This window comes from Bombus huntii, chromosome 2 (assembly GCF_024542735.1).
Source record: "Bombus huntii isolate Logan2020A chromosome 2, iyBomHunt1.1, whole genome shotgun sequence".
Taxonomy (NCBI): domain Eukaryota; kingdom Metazoa; phylum Arthropoda; class Insecta; order Hymenoptera; family Apidae; genus Bombus; species Bombus huntii.
In genome coordinates, this window is record NC_066239.1 from 814,464 (window position 1) to 830,484 (window position 16,021).

General features: G+C 30.7%; 1 protein-coding gene across 1 annotated transcript in view; it reads right to left on the reverse strand.

Moving 5' to 3' along the window:
• LOC126873570 (serine-rich adhesin for platelets-like) overlaps nucleotides 1–16,021 on the reverse strand; it is a 134,060-nt gene that overhangs the window by 97,365 nt on the left and 20,674 nt on the right. Inside the window, exon 2 of the mRNA XM_050634614.1 lies at nucleotides 3,452–4,171. Within this exon, the coding sequence (XP_050490571.1) occupies nucleotides 3,452–4,163 (712 nt within the window). The 5' untranslated portion in view covers nucleotides 4,164–4,171. The remainder of the gene's footprint in view (nucleotides 1–3,451; nucleotides 4,172–16,021) is intronic.

A 16,021-nucleotide genomic window follows, 5' to 3' on the forward strand; every position in this document is an offset into this window, starting at 1 on the left:
ATGATATTAACTGATTTTTAATGGTAATGATAGCGATTAAAAGAAAAGTAAAGGTATGTATGTATAGCGTTTCCCTTTTTGATAATAATAAATATAACATATCGTTATCGAAAAATAAAGTGTCTTCTTGCAGTGATAGTAAAAACGTTGCAAAACGAAACTAAACACAGTTAAACCTCTAGTCGCACGCTAATCTTAGTTCTCATTGAACGAGTACGAGCCCCTGTTAATAGCTCTTAGCGCGTTTTAATGCTCGAATCATGTTTCGTAACATGCTGCTTTCCTCGCAATCTTCCATAGACGCTGGCAATGGCTGCAAACGATCGGAGAGAATCAATCAGGTTCTTATAATGAAACATGTAACATTTTAAATCGTAGCGAAAGAAATGAGGAAAAATGAGATTAACTGTTGAAAAGTAATTATATCGAAAAATTAATTTTTCATTTTATTCACATATACCTAATTGACTTTGTTATGTCTTTAAAATAATATTCGATTCAAACAGATTTTCAGATTTGAAGAAGATATGAAATAATCGTTCTTATATATATACACACACACACAATTTTACACTGAAATTTTTTTCTTCAAACATTACAAATCTTTTTATTTGCTGGAACGAAAGAAAAATTGAGACATAAAGATTCGATAATAAGATTAATTTGTTAAGGTCTTTTTTTAGCTTATGTACCTAATTTGTACAAAAATTTCTATAAAAAGATAACTAAATATAGGAATAAGATAAAATAATAGATATTCGCTGAATATCTAACGATCTAAACTAAACAGCAGTTGTACAATATTGGGCATATATGGTGTATAAATGAATTTCTTTCTATCCCACTTCAAGGTACTTTAAACGCACGGGAATACATATTTTGTGTCGTGATTTAATGCAAAAACCAATATATTTATTATATATGTAATATATATATTTATTTAAACAGCAGAAGTTTGTGTAGATTTATGACAAATTCTTCCTTTAATTTATTTACTTTTTTTCTCCATAGTTAGGTATAGTAGAGTAAAGTAGCTGTGCGCAAATAAAGCCAAACTGCTTTGTATATCACGAGTAAAGTTAACATTAAGATTGTAAAAATTTTTAACAAAATGTAATTTCTTACATGAAATAACATATTTTATTTGTGTAAAAATATAATAGTACTTCGATAAAAATAATAAATGAAAGAAGGTGTATGGAAGGCTTACTTACAACCTAATAATACCGATATGTTATCAACTTATGTAGGTATGTATATATGTCTCAGAAGAAAAAAATATCTAATTATATTGATACATTAATTGTTTACCGCTATATGATTACCATCTTATCGAAATTTATGCCTTATTAAGATCTTTCTTTTCAAATTGTATGCAAAAATGTAATTTATTAAATAACAAATACATCATAATGTAATTTTAACATTAATATGTTACTTAACCAGATTTTAGCTCTTTCCGTAATTACATAACGTTTTTACATAACGTTTGATATTCTAATATAACAAACGAGTTTGCATATTCTTTAAACAACTAATGAGGCAGCAGATAGCCATAAAATCAGATATACCATAACTTATGCATACAATAATTTTCTATCGATCATTTTTTCCTGCGAATTAAAAGGCAACGAGTTCAGTATCATCGATACATTATGATACATTAAGATAGATATGAGATAACCGATGAAGTAATGAAATTTAAAAGAACAAGTTTTAACAACATTAATGCCAAATGATATGAAAAATGTTCCTGGCAAGATAACACGATTCAGCAGATTCTATGTAAACAAGAAAAATAAACGCTCTGGAAACATGTCAATGCGTGTGGAAAATCTGCATTGAAATATTAAAGATACTTATTCGAGAAAAATAAAAAATACGCTGCATTTCTTTGATATTTCGATCTTTTTGTTCTCTATGAAACAAGGCACTTGAATATTGTGAATTAAATAATATTTTCATTTACGCGATGAAAATTTTCGCTGACTTTCATGAACCATGAAATCTATCTATAGTAATAATCTATCCATCTAAATATATTTAAACAGATAATAGATTAAATAAGAATTTTAACTGCCAATAGTAACTACATTTTATTTGAATAAAACCCGTTTAAGTAATGCTATTATCAACTAACTTAATATTTGTTTTCCTTCCAAAATTTGACTTCATTTCTCTTTATGTAAAAGATTAGTAAATAAATAATTAACTCTTTTTCTCTTCTCTTATCTTTTACATTTTCAACGGTGAGAGCAGGATATATTAATTTTTTATAAGATCTTGAAATATCTCAATGAAAATTTGAATCGTAATTTATAGCTTATGATTATAAAGTTCAATTTAACTGAACATTACGGAAGCTTTGCATCGTGTGTTACTTTGGAACGAAATAACGACAGTGTTTATATTACCTGAGTTGAGTACTCCACAACTAGATCCCACAGTAGCAATTAACCGCTTCTCAACCATAGACGAGATATTTAAAAACAATATGTGTTCCTAAAACAATATGCTTTTCATCCGCTATGAGGTTTTGTGAATTAATATTTTTTCGAATTAGATCTCTCGGTCTGATAAATAAATATACGAGATATCTCGTTCATAGTAGCCCACCGTATAAACGATACAGTGTAGCGGGACAATACATCCGTGACATCCATACGATTTGTATACATCAATATGGATCCGTACGATCCATATTGCGTCACGACATATCTCGTCCATGGTTGGGAAGCGGTTAAGAGTTAAAAATGGTAGAACTTTAAAATAAATAAGAATTTATTTGTTCAATTATTTGTATAAATAAAACTTAGCATATTAACTAAATATTAGAATAATAATGATAATAAAATCTTTTTACACGCAAATTGAACATACCAAATAGTCATTGACAAAGAACTGTAATGTTAAACAAATCAGACAGTGCAAAGGACGACTTAAAGAAAGGGAAATAGTTACGGAGGAGATTAAAGAGAAAACGATGGAATGGTACAGGCAGCTGGAAAGAAAAAGAAAGGAGATGCAACGTTTAAGAAATAGAATATAAGGAACAATACTAAAGGAGGATAGTGCAATAAGAAGACGAAAGTAAAAGTACAAAGGGATGGGAGGGGGTATAAATATAGAGTTAGAAAAACAAAAATAGTACGGTATATTTACAGGTTATATTAATAGAATATAATTTGCTATAGCAAGTTGAAGTGGATAGTAACAAGGCCAAAGAGAAGCGAGAGAGGCGCAAGTGGGTGAAGTATGAGAGGGAGGATATTTTAAATAAGCTAGTATTGTAAAACTGAGACCATTTCTTGGCAACATGCCGAAATAAAGACATATATATACAACGTAAAGGACAAGATTCAGCAATAATAAGTATACACCTAACTTGCGATATTGTATATTGTAATATACAATAAATACTAATATTATGTATGTATATTATCTTTCTTACCGTCTTCATTTTCGTATTCATCCTCTTCCCTGCACTCAGACAATCGTCTACCCCACGGATAAGGACTATGCGTTTGATTTCTTGATGGTAATCTGTTCACGTGAGAGAGGAAGTAATGATGAAAGAAACTATCCACACCATCTGACTCCTCTCCAGAAGATTGCAGCATATCCTTAAGAGCAGCTAAAGAGGTGATAGTATTATAATTGATAGCTGAAATCAAGTCATCCTCGATATCACTGTCATCCGTCGTGTCGTCGTTTTTCGTCGTTTGATCCGTTTTCTTGACTTCTGAAGTAACCGTCTTAGTTTGCTCGGTTTTCGAAGCCTCCGTCTTATCGTCTGAACTGGTTTCAGACTCGTCATCAGAAGTGCTGGTAGACGTTGTACTACTCGATGATTTCTCGTCTTTCTTCCCATCAGTTTTTTCCTCTTTGAGTTCGTCTTCGTCGGAGCCTTTACATTCGTCCACGTCGTCATCTTCGTCTTGAGAATCTTGAGACACAGCCTTTGATAATTTATTCGAAGCCTCGTCATTTTGACTGATATTCTCTAAATTCTTTAAATTCTTCAACGCCTCCTGCTCCTCTAAATCCTTACTTATCTTCACGTTAATGTCTTCTTGACCCGTCATTTTGTTCTGACGCTGATTATTGGCAGTCACATCACATTCGTCCGACTCGTTTTGCTTGTCTCCACCGGAACTCTCCATTGAGAAATCTGAAAGGTATAATTTTTCTTTAATATTCACTGTACCCAACTATAATTCTTAAATAATTATTGTCAGACGTGTAATTTCATTTCATAAAATTCCACGTGGTTTCGTTTTAACATTGTCGTTCCACAAATACACCACAGTATACTATTAAAACTACATTACTACTATACATTATATTTCAATAAAATCGTTATGCATCTTTCTGAAAATTATTCTCTTATTATCTATATAGATTGTCTTTTACGTGCATTATGTTTTCTTTATATAAGAAAAATGCCGTTTCTGTTATCAATGACTGATAGATAAAAATTCTTTTTACGGTTCAAGAACGATTAGGAAATTCTAAAAAGGATCAAAATATGATTTGTAGATATCATGTCTTGAAATGTCTAAGAAAAATAATACATATATATATACACACACACACACTTGGTTGTTATATCTCTGAATTTTTTGAAATTATAATTGAATTAAACGATAATTAAACATGCGCGTATGTATATAGTAATATTTGGTAAGAGCAACTGAAGACAAAATGAGCGTTACGTCTAATCCCTATACTCGCATAAATGGAATGATGATTTCTAGGCTGCAGATATTTATGCAAATTCATTAAAAGAATTTTAAATTTGGGCTAGAGACAGTTTCATCCACCAAATAACAGCTGCTATTCTTTGGATATTTTATGCATATCTATCTACATATATTTTCACATATTGTATGCATTTTATGCTTTTTACACTTTTAACTTTCTTATAAATACATAAAACTCTGTAGTCTAGTGATATCAAATTTTTATTTCGACTTCTGCAGCAGAGAATATTATTTAAGTATCCCATAATACATATGTTTTAACCAAAGAAATAAAATACATTTGTGTTTGCATTTATATTTGCATGTATATTCCGTTTTCTTTAATACAACTGCCAATCAAACAAACAATTTTTAGTTATTATATACCAGAAATATCCATTTTTTTCAAAAATTAGTCTATTAGTCTATTATCTAATGTTGAATTATTTTAACAGGAAAAAGTTTCGCGAAGCGCACCTATACATGTTTTAGAGTTATTTTAAGAGAGAAATAAACGAGTATGAAGTATGAAAATAACGAGAAATTATAAAGAAAAATTATCTTAAAAATTCAAGACTGTAGACCCCAAAGAAGTTGCCATTATGGTACATGAAAGACATTGCTGCAAGCAGTTAATGATGATGTATACTGTATGTGGTATATATTTACTTCGCTATTCATTGCGCGATTATTTCGTCGTTCCTTAAATACTCTCCTAACGTACAAAAATCATTCACGACATTTTTGTAATTTTCCAGAATGGCAGGGGAACAGATTTTCAACGCGATGCGATTTATAATCAAAGCGATAATTACTAAGACACCGAAAAAAATTAAAAATAACTTATCAATCGATTAATCGTGTAATAATATGCTCGTAAGTCGATATGTTAATCTATACTTATTTTCTCCTCGTATAACGTAAATATAATTATTCCTTTTATTAATATTCGTAAAACCTACAAATATTTTCTTTCTTCTTCTCATCTTTTTCCTTCCAAGAAGTACGAAATACAGAATGGTGTACGAAATATATTCCTTTCCATTTTTTTTTCCTTTCACAACGTAATATTCACATTCGCAATACAAGGTAACGTAGCAAATAATCACGTCAGAATCGAAAATAATAGAACAGACGAATGTTCCCAAATAATAAAAGAACTAGAGTTCATAATGCAACGTAATGGAATATACGAAAGGATATACAAATTTTGTAATTGATCGACCATGTCTTTTGAATCGTGCTTTTATGTAAGTTTTAACGAGAAACAGAAAACAGAAATATCGCGATAACGTCTGAATAAAATCTTAACCACCATTTACAATTTATAAGATACATGCGCTTGCTCTTATTGGTCAACAGCAACAGCAACAGCAGCAGCAACGATGTTTTATAGATACTCTATCCTGAAAGATTCCTTAAGAGACTTGCATCTGTTTCTTGTACAGTCATACAAAAAAATATTACAGAATTTTAATTGAAAATAGGTTGTATATCAAATATACAGCCGTAAGCTAACAATAATATTATTATTAATTATTAATTTTCTAAAGTTTGACACATATTATATACCTATGTATATTTATGTACATTTTAATACATTTTATGTTAGTCAAGTGAACATTACAATTATATAAAAATTCGTTTTAAGAATATACCAATATTTTGAACGAATTTTGACTTGTTCAAATAAAAAAAATTAACGAAAAAGCATTAATTCAGCGATTCGATGGAACGAATCCCGTTTACCTCTGCGATTTTCAAAAATCATTCAGCTTTGCTTTTTTTACTGTCATAATTTTTATTCGTTATGCGTATTGAACGAGAACTACGTTTGCCACTTGAAACCTTAGGCCTAGAGTCTTAGAGGAAGAAACAAAAATGGCCGTTGACCCAAATAACTTGATTGATTAAATGCAATAAACTGGTAAGCTCTGTTTTCGAATCCTTGGTTCAACAATTCGATCGTTTCTTTTCCTCTCTTTCGATCAATTTTTTCGTGTTTGGTTTTCTTCGTGAAAAATTCCGAACAGTCTACCGAACCGGAATAAACCTAACATATATCTATTTAAATTCGTACATTAGAATGATTAACGTCGAAATTACCAACAAAGTGCAAATTAGGAAAATTCTTTTTCGAATATTATTTTCCTTTTTCTTTACCTTTTTTTTTTTTCTTTTTTAAAAAGTAAAAGACGCTTTATTGCATCTGTGAACACGTCACTGGCGCATTGCGGTAAGTACGCCCTCTATTTCGTAACCGTGGTAACGTTTGTCTGTATACTAAGTTTTACTATAGATACATATTGTACATTGTACAGCAACCTGGTTCTTCACCATACCCGCTAGGAAAAGCAAGTAAATCACAGTATGTATGTAATGTACCTATATGACACGACGCGGCACGGCGTGGCGTAACAAGCAACAAGACTAACGTATAGCTACACCACCAATTATTTTTATCAATGAACTTTTCCCGTACTCCCACGTATCAACCGAAAATTCAAAATAAAGAAAGAAATGCGGTCGAATACGAAGCAAAATCAATTTGAAAGTAATGTTTGATATAATTTTCAGAAAATTATTACGCACAAACAAACGTCGATAAACTGATAACTCATTCGACGAAATCGAATATATCGCACATAAGGTTAAATTAACAAACTTTGATAACAGTCGCATTCGATCTTAAATACATAACTTGCGACGAAGTAATCTTAAACTGTAATGAATCGTATGATTAATAAGACATAATGATTTTTAAAGTGAAAAGTATTACGTGAAATACTTGCATCTATCACAGTGATTATAGGAACAATCAAAAATACAATTTAAAAGTATTGAATGTATCGCATCTTTTATATTACATAAGCCTACGATAACATAAAAGCGTTTCTAATTTTTGGAAAATTCAGATTGAAATTTATTCATCGATAAATTAGAGCTGGTAATAATTAATTACCCTTTTTAATTATTATTAATGTATATTATAATTTATAAATATCATGGCACTATAGTATTTGTAATAATTCTACAAATTTCAGTTTTAAACAATTTAGAACTTATATATAGTAATCTTTTATACAGTAACATATATTTGATAATATATAATTACGTGAACGTTTTTGTTTTAAATCTTTACGTATTATGTACGTAAGTGTACGTAAAATAGTAAATATACACTCGAGTGTGTCTCACAACTATAAAATCACACAAAAACTTTCAATTTTTATGGGCAATGTACCGAATGTCTAGCTGGACATTTCGTGGGTTGTGTTAGATATTTTTACGTTTACATGTTAACGTGATAAAGGATATTGAGAAATAGTTTATCCTTTTCTTTCCCCAAAAAGAAAGGAAAGCAGCAGAAAACTGTTCTAATTTATTCCTGTCCTATGTAACAGAATATTTTATCATAGATAAACAGCGCTCGATGTACAATGGTTGCAATGTTGCAAGGCTACTCCCTGTCCTTCACTGATTTCGATAATTTTTTAATATGTGTCGGCAGCATGATTCTGAACAACTTTTTCTTATACATGTAGCCGTCGTGTCAGTCAGTCCTAGTTTCCGAGATATTCGCAGAATACTACACATTGATACACTGGTACTATACACTGCAACTACACATTGAATCCTGCCCATATATCTCTAACACAGTCACAAGCATAGCCGACACGTTCACTTCGTTCGCCGCTTGATGATCTGTTTACATCCATCAGCTATCGATCTCTTTATCTTTGTATCGTAACTATCAAAAGATCGGTTTGTTCGCGACGTTCGTTATTAATTAATTTGTTATTATTTTACACAAACGTTACCGACTGAATTACAAAAGCTAATCCAAACCAATAATACATTACTAATACATTAATGATATACATTTTTAATTAAGTTACAACTAATAGACATTTCTTACAGCCCCGCATATGGAGTTGTGCACGAGACTTTCACCCGAGAGATCGATGGAATTAGTGAAATGTGAAATAAAATCGTCCCGTGCCTATCCAAGTGTTTACATATACTATAAACTAGTCCTCGTTTATATATACTATAAACTATAAACTATAAACAAAAGGTAAGAGTTAGGTTTTGTTTAGATTAGGTCATTGTATCTGGTACAATTATAGGCAGAATTCACTATACCGATATCGACACTTTTTTGCATATATCTTGGAAACTAAGGTCGTTTGACATAACGAAAAGTTACTTATATGTATACAGGAAAATGTTGTCCAAAATGTTGACATCTACAACTTATTAAAAAATCATCGAAGTCGGTGAGATGGATGAGATATATCGATAATTAGTAAAAACGTTTCACAACATTATTTTTAATCGACAAATCACTACGAAACCTTCAAACCACCTATTATCTGTATATATATAATGCAAAGGTAACTGACCTATTCATCAGCGCGCAGCTTAAGTCGTTGTATCTAGAAACGTGTTTGGATATTGGACAGTGTACTTCTTTTGTGACATAGGTATGGAATAAGCAAGAATTTTTGAAAATTTTGAAAAGATAAAAAGTGGAGAAAATTTTTTTTACAGGATACACATGTCTCTATGTCCACTAAAATTAAATACGTGAAATTTAAGAATGTTCAAACAGAGGATAATAAACATAAATTCAAATAGCGTGCGAGCGAAATCGCGGGCGGATAGCTAGTCCTATTAATAAAAAGAAAGTAATTTAAATAGACAGTTCTCTAATCCCCTCGAATCAGGTTAACGCTGGAATAATTTTATCATCCGAATTTAATATGCAGAGTAATAGATAATATCGGTGAAGCAAACATGACACGGATAAGATAAATAACTTTCCTCCTTGGTATGTATATTAATATAAATACAACAAAATCATAACTCATCGGGAGTGTCCATAAATACTTGAAATCAAAAATAATCTACATCAGTTCGATCAAGCAGAAACAAAATAAAAGTACAAGAATAAAACACTATTGGTTAGCGTATTGATACGTATTGATTTCTATTGATTCAAGTTGAACTATTCAACTATTAACGCAAATAATCACGAGTTTCAATTGGTTTTTCTACGACGAAAGAGTTCGGGGATGAAATTTACCAAAAATACGAATAGAGTTATACATAGCCGTTTAACATAATCTTGACAAGAATAAAGTAGTCTCGACGATATAGATAGACAAATATCGCGGAAACATATGCGGATGTTTGGCAGCACGCCAGACTCGTTTTGCGAATATGTACTTGTTTCCCACGTATGAGAGTGTGACGTAAAACTCTATCACCTTCAGGGCTAGGGCGCTCCACGCCGATTCACCCCCCCCCTCTCTCTCTCTCTCTCTCTCTCTCTCTCTCTCTCTCTAAACATCATCTCAAAATTCTATGTTCTCCACCTTAATTTCCCTTTTTCTATTTCCTTTCTTATTATATAATGGAAATATTTATGTTTCATTAATTTAAATACAATTAAAAATTAGTTTCCTATCTATAATTATGTTAGAACCTTCTCCAATTCAAACCATCGAGTATGCATATACTACACGTTCTCACATCTAATAATTGATTTGACGCGTTTTTCTTTTTTTTTTCTTTTTCTTTTTTTTTTTTTTTTTATAGTTCGATCTATCCACGAAATGCAATTGTATTATTCTTTCGTGCAAACATTCGTAGAATAAACAGTGGAACGTACAGATTAGAGCATCGCCGCTTTAACGTTGAATTGTTGGATGAGACATCGAAAGAGTGCACCTTGTCACGAGTGTTTGCAATCGTAGCACGTATGACGAACACCTACACGCTACATGTATAGTGTGGAAGACAAATGCGAAACACGACTTTTGTGCAATCGAATGAAAACATTGAATCAGGAATCAGGAATATAGGGACTTTTCGATTTCTTGAATGCATTAACAGGTTGAATGCCTCTTAAAATTGTTCTTAAAACTATTATTCGAGTATTCCTTTTCTATAATTGAAAAACGATAAATTAAATCAAAAAATGAATTTTGTAGAATTAAATTGACGTACAATTCGATATTTTTACAGCTATTTCTGAAAATTATTCGTTCTTTAAGTATTTAAGTATTTTCGAATTATTAAACGTGTTATTTTTATATTTTGTCTGAATCACTAGAGAAGATATAAATTTTAGTGAAGCTTACCTTGCTGTCACTTTCTTTGTTTTGACAAACTTTAGCAATGAAAAGATTTTGGAATTAACTTTTTGTCCACGAATTTCTGCAATATAGAGGCTTTAAATTTTTAATTAACATTATGTACAAATCTTCATAAAATGATATGCGATATTTATAATATTCTTCAGTTCAGATGTTTATAATATTATTGCGAGTTGCACCTGAGAAGTAGTTAATTTCTAATTTAGATTGAGTCCTCTTGCAAATTAAAAATCGGAATCTTTTAAAAATTATCTACTGATCTTACTTACATCCGTAGTAATCCTACTTTTTATACAAATCTATATATTTTGTTTTTTACATTACAGACTTTTTTCAAGAACAAAATTCAATATAAAATATTTTTGACTACAATTTTTTCCGGTTAATAATATAAATTGCAATTTTTGCTAAGTTTTCTCCCGTCTACTTATAATAATAATATATAAATATCATTTTTATAAGATTTATTTTTGATTTGAACGAAATAAGTAAATTACTTGTAAAAACACTATTTTCTTTAACTTGGATCACTCGATGGATTTTTTTCATTTTCAAACTTTTTCAATGTTGAAATTTGTAAAAAGGGAACATGTAACCACATTCTGCCAGCAAAAGTATGTAAATTCTAATGTATGTTCACATATATAGGTACATTGCAATTAAAGTGTACGTAAGTATGTATGTGTAAATATGTATATATAAATTATACAAATTTAAAAAGGCACACAATATTATCGAGAAATAGTTGTCGAATTTTCAAGTTGTGATGCCTGTTGATTTCAATCACATTATCGCACGATTTACGTGGTTTGGAATATTTTTTAGGAAAAAGTGCCAAATCTGTAGCAAATTTTCAATGTAACATTTAGCATGTTACAGTCATCGTACATCGCACATCTATGTTACCTCGTTATCACGGAAGCTTTGCGAGAAAATACATTATGTAATTTTATCGGTAGTCAAAGAAAAATATTGGCTATTGCAGATACGTTCATTCGCGTTGCGTGCAAGCGGCCAAGAACAATAACAGTAACGCTGAAAGCGCTAGTAGTCATGTAACAGCAATGAACGCACGAAACAAGTGAAAGGTTCCTATCTCTTGAAAGCGTTCAAGGAACGCTACCGTTCTCTTGTCATTATTGACAACGTAGTTGTGTTCTCTAGTTAGAAAAAATAAGGAAAAACCAATCATACTCCTATGATCGTTCGTAAAAGTTTCAAAAAAAAAAAAAAAAAAAAAAAAAAAAATACTGATTAAAGATAATATATGATGATTAAAAATAGAAAAAGTCTACGACAGTTGGATTTTAAATCTGTGTTGCCATTTGTAGAGATAATCAAAAGAAATAAATATATGTATATAATATGTATCTGTCTTCCTTAGTCCTTAGTTGAAATATTTATATTTTGAAATTGAAGAGAATTGAAATTTTATTATTCTTTTGTGTGTGTGTGTCATATTTGTTCTTCTTCGTTCGGTTCTAAACGTTTAGTCATTATTTATCCTTACTTAAAAGATAAAGAAATACGGAAAAATTTGAAAAATAAAAAATGCCAAATAGGTTATCTTAATTCAGGAGAACTGGCATAGAATTAATAAATAATTATGATATACGCATAAGTATACGTAGACTATAACATAGAATATAATACAATACAGAATTTTAGTTACAAGACACGCATATGCATAGAGGAGAATCGTGCAGTACCGACCAAAATCGGTTCTGGATTTTTTCACTAGATATTAGCACTTTTATTTGAACAAAAAAATTCATGGACAAATATTTCGCGACTGTATTGCTTATTCCATTGTTTTCGCTATTCAGGCACGTTAAATGTATACGTTGATATTCCGAATAAAAGTTGTTTTCTAGAACTTACATTTCTTCAGATAATAAATAGTTCTTTTTTATTACGTACACCATATCTAGTCTATTGAGAGTAATTACCAGCCCTAGTTTTGCAATTTTCTTTGTGTATTATATACATTATAAACTAAAACGTTTCCACATGTTTGTCGTCTATTACCGACTATTCAACTGCCGCCCAGTACCAACTACCGTCAACTAATACAGACTACATTTTTTTATCTGTAAGTGCAATCTATTGGCAAGTGAAATTAAATTCATTTAATCAGTTCATTTAATCTTTCTTGTACCTCTCCCGCAGAAAAATGTCTTCAATTCCAAAGCAGATAAAGAAAAATGATTAGAGGAGAACATGCTAAATATGATTTTGAAGCTACTCCTTGAAAATAAAATGACCCAGAGACAAGCCGCTGAGGTTCTCAATGTTACAACAACAAATGTGAAGGCTAGGCACACGTCGAATGCACAGACCACGAAAATATTAATTATGTCACTTACGATATATGTAAAAATAAGATTTGGAGTAAAACGTGTTTTGTTTTAACACTATTAATCATTCAAACCAATAAATCTATTAGTTACATAAATAGTCAATACCGGACTATAATCTTTCGTTTTTTACGAATTATGACATTTTTGCTCTTGAAAATTATTAGTTTTTATTATTAAATTTCGCAAAATTAATTTTTCTTCTTTTATTAAGCTCCATTTGTACTAAAAACTCATTTTTAAAATGTTGATTTTACAGACTTTAGCCTAAGATACAACAGAAAAACTTAGAAAAACTTACTTTTTTAATTACAGAAAATGAAGCAAAATCTTGGATTTGTCATACTCGTAATTACGTACAATCCTTCGTAAAAGTTTCCATAAGAACAGGATTTTTAAAGATTATTATCTTTTAATTTCATGTAACGAACAAAAATAGAAAAAAATGTACATTTCTTATATTTTAAATTTATACAGCTATCTAAAAAATCACGGGAAGGTTAATATGTGGAATTAACATAGATTTGTAATGTAAAATACAGTATAGAACATATCTATAGAGTTATAATATAAAACGAATATACCTATTGTTTGTATTTAGATATGTTAGATGCTAAGTCATACAATACTGATTACATTTGTTTCCTAATATCGAAACAACGACAAAATAAATGTTACAATGAATCATAAGAAACATGTATGTTATTAAAGAAACGACTAAAGATGATATTCAATGAGAGTGGTACAGTCAGAGAGAAAATTGCATGAAACATTTGCAGAAAGTAGAGCAGGAGAAAAAAGTCTATCTGTGCAAAATATCGACCGAGTCTTCCATTATCGTACTGTTGCTGTCATAGTTCTGTATCGATCACTTAACCGTACGATGACGAAAAAAGATGTGGGAAAGGGAATAAAAATGGAGATGATCACAATAAGCTATGACTCAAAGTATGCCGTATGTTTCATGTCAGAGTGTTTTCCGAGAATATCCGACGAGTTGCGCGCATTTCAATCTAACGTGCAAACTCAAAGTGAAATCTTCGAGTCAAAAAATTAGTATAAAAACATAAAAAAATAATGCTAAAGGAAATGTATTTGTTCGAGTCATATAAACGAATGTGAATAAATATAAATTATTACCTATTTTCTTTCATGCGTAACAAGGCTTAATGGTTTTAACACACGCAAAGTATTAGTGAATCGATGTCGTTACAGAAAAATTTATCATTCTGACTGATTTTATGAGCTTACATCGTTTTACGTATGACGTAATCGATATTCTTTTCCACTAAAACCTGTTAACTGTTACCAATCCAATCTTTTTGATCAGATGGCAAACACACGAATGTACATTCGTCGAGAAAAATAATTCGAACCAACACAACGGCTTGGTATTATACAAGGTGACATATAATAAGAGGCAATCCTGAGTCCTGCGGATAGACTATCATCGACGAGCAGATAGGAAACACCGGTGATCCTTAACTTAACTTTCTATTTACAACATAATATTATCGTCCTCCAATGCGGAAATATTTCTGAAAGAGAAGTCGATAAAGGTTAGTGCACCAAGTCAACGAGTACGAATAATTGGAAAATCTCGTTTACTCCGAGAATAAGGTAATTGTCGAGAGAGAAAACAAATGCTGTTACTACAGTACATTAAACGATGTAAAATGCTTACTAAATATATATAAAGATCATAGAAAAGACATTGAGTGTGTATATTGTATATCTTTTTTAATTTAAAAAAAAACCCCTATTAGATCTAATCAAGAATATAATTGTTAAAACGAACAATATTTGAATGTCTTTCAATATTTACATACTACACCCGTGCAATAAAAGTACAATTTTAGTGACATCAGTTTGATCAAATTTTAAATTTTGTCTCGTAAAAAGTGGAAACTGACTTATTTTAAATTTGCTTGAATCTTCAGTCTTGCATTTGTAAAAACTGATATATATAATTTTATTATCATCTTGCAAGAACCTAAAAATAGAAAATATATGGAGAAAATTTCATAACTTTTTGCTTATTGTACACAGTATGCAAACATTTAAAGATTGTAACCGATTGAAATAAGAAATAAAATACATTATTTCACTATAAATAATTTTATTACACACTCTTCGTTATAATCATCGTCCTTTCTGTCCAAGAATTTCTCCTCGAGAGGTGTAAGTATCATGTATTGTACATGTATTATACATCGTTGTGTGAAATATCCAAGGCAGATACGAACAACTAATGTATAGTGTATGTATAATGTATACCGGAGAAACGATTGAACAACTGAATACACAAGTTTTATATGTAGAACACGCGTTGCAGTAATACTGGTCAACATTGAAAGCAAACAGCTGACTCAAGGCTGACGCCTACTGACGTCGCGCGTTTCTTTGATAGTAATAAACTCACGTTTGAGGTAACCTCCGACCTACCTTAAGTCTTAAGCAACGAGAATGACACGCTTTATTATTTCACGTTATGAACCTATCTTTATACTTATGCACGAGCCCTCCTTCACGAAAAAGGCCAAACTTTCCATGAAAACTGACTGATATGATAGTTCGATCTTTCGTTATCCTGGCGTAACGATTTTCTGCTAAGGATCTATCCAAGATTTATGAGTTCTGTTTGAAATCGTTAGTGGATTAGATCGTGCTTTGCTTGCTAATAAGCGCAAATTTAATTTTAAGAATGAAACAGTCTGATATGGTTGATGGGATTGACATTGGAAGTAATTAAATGAAA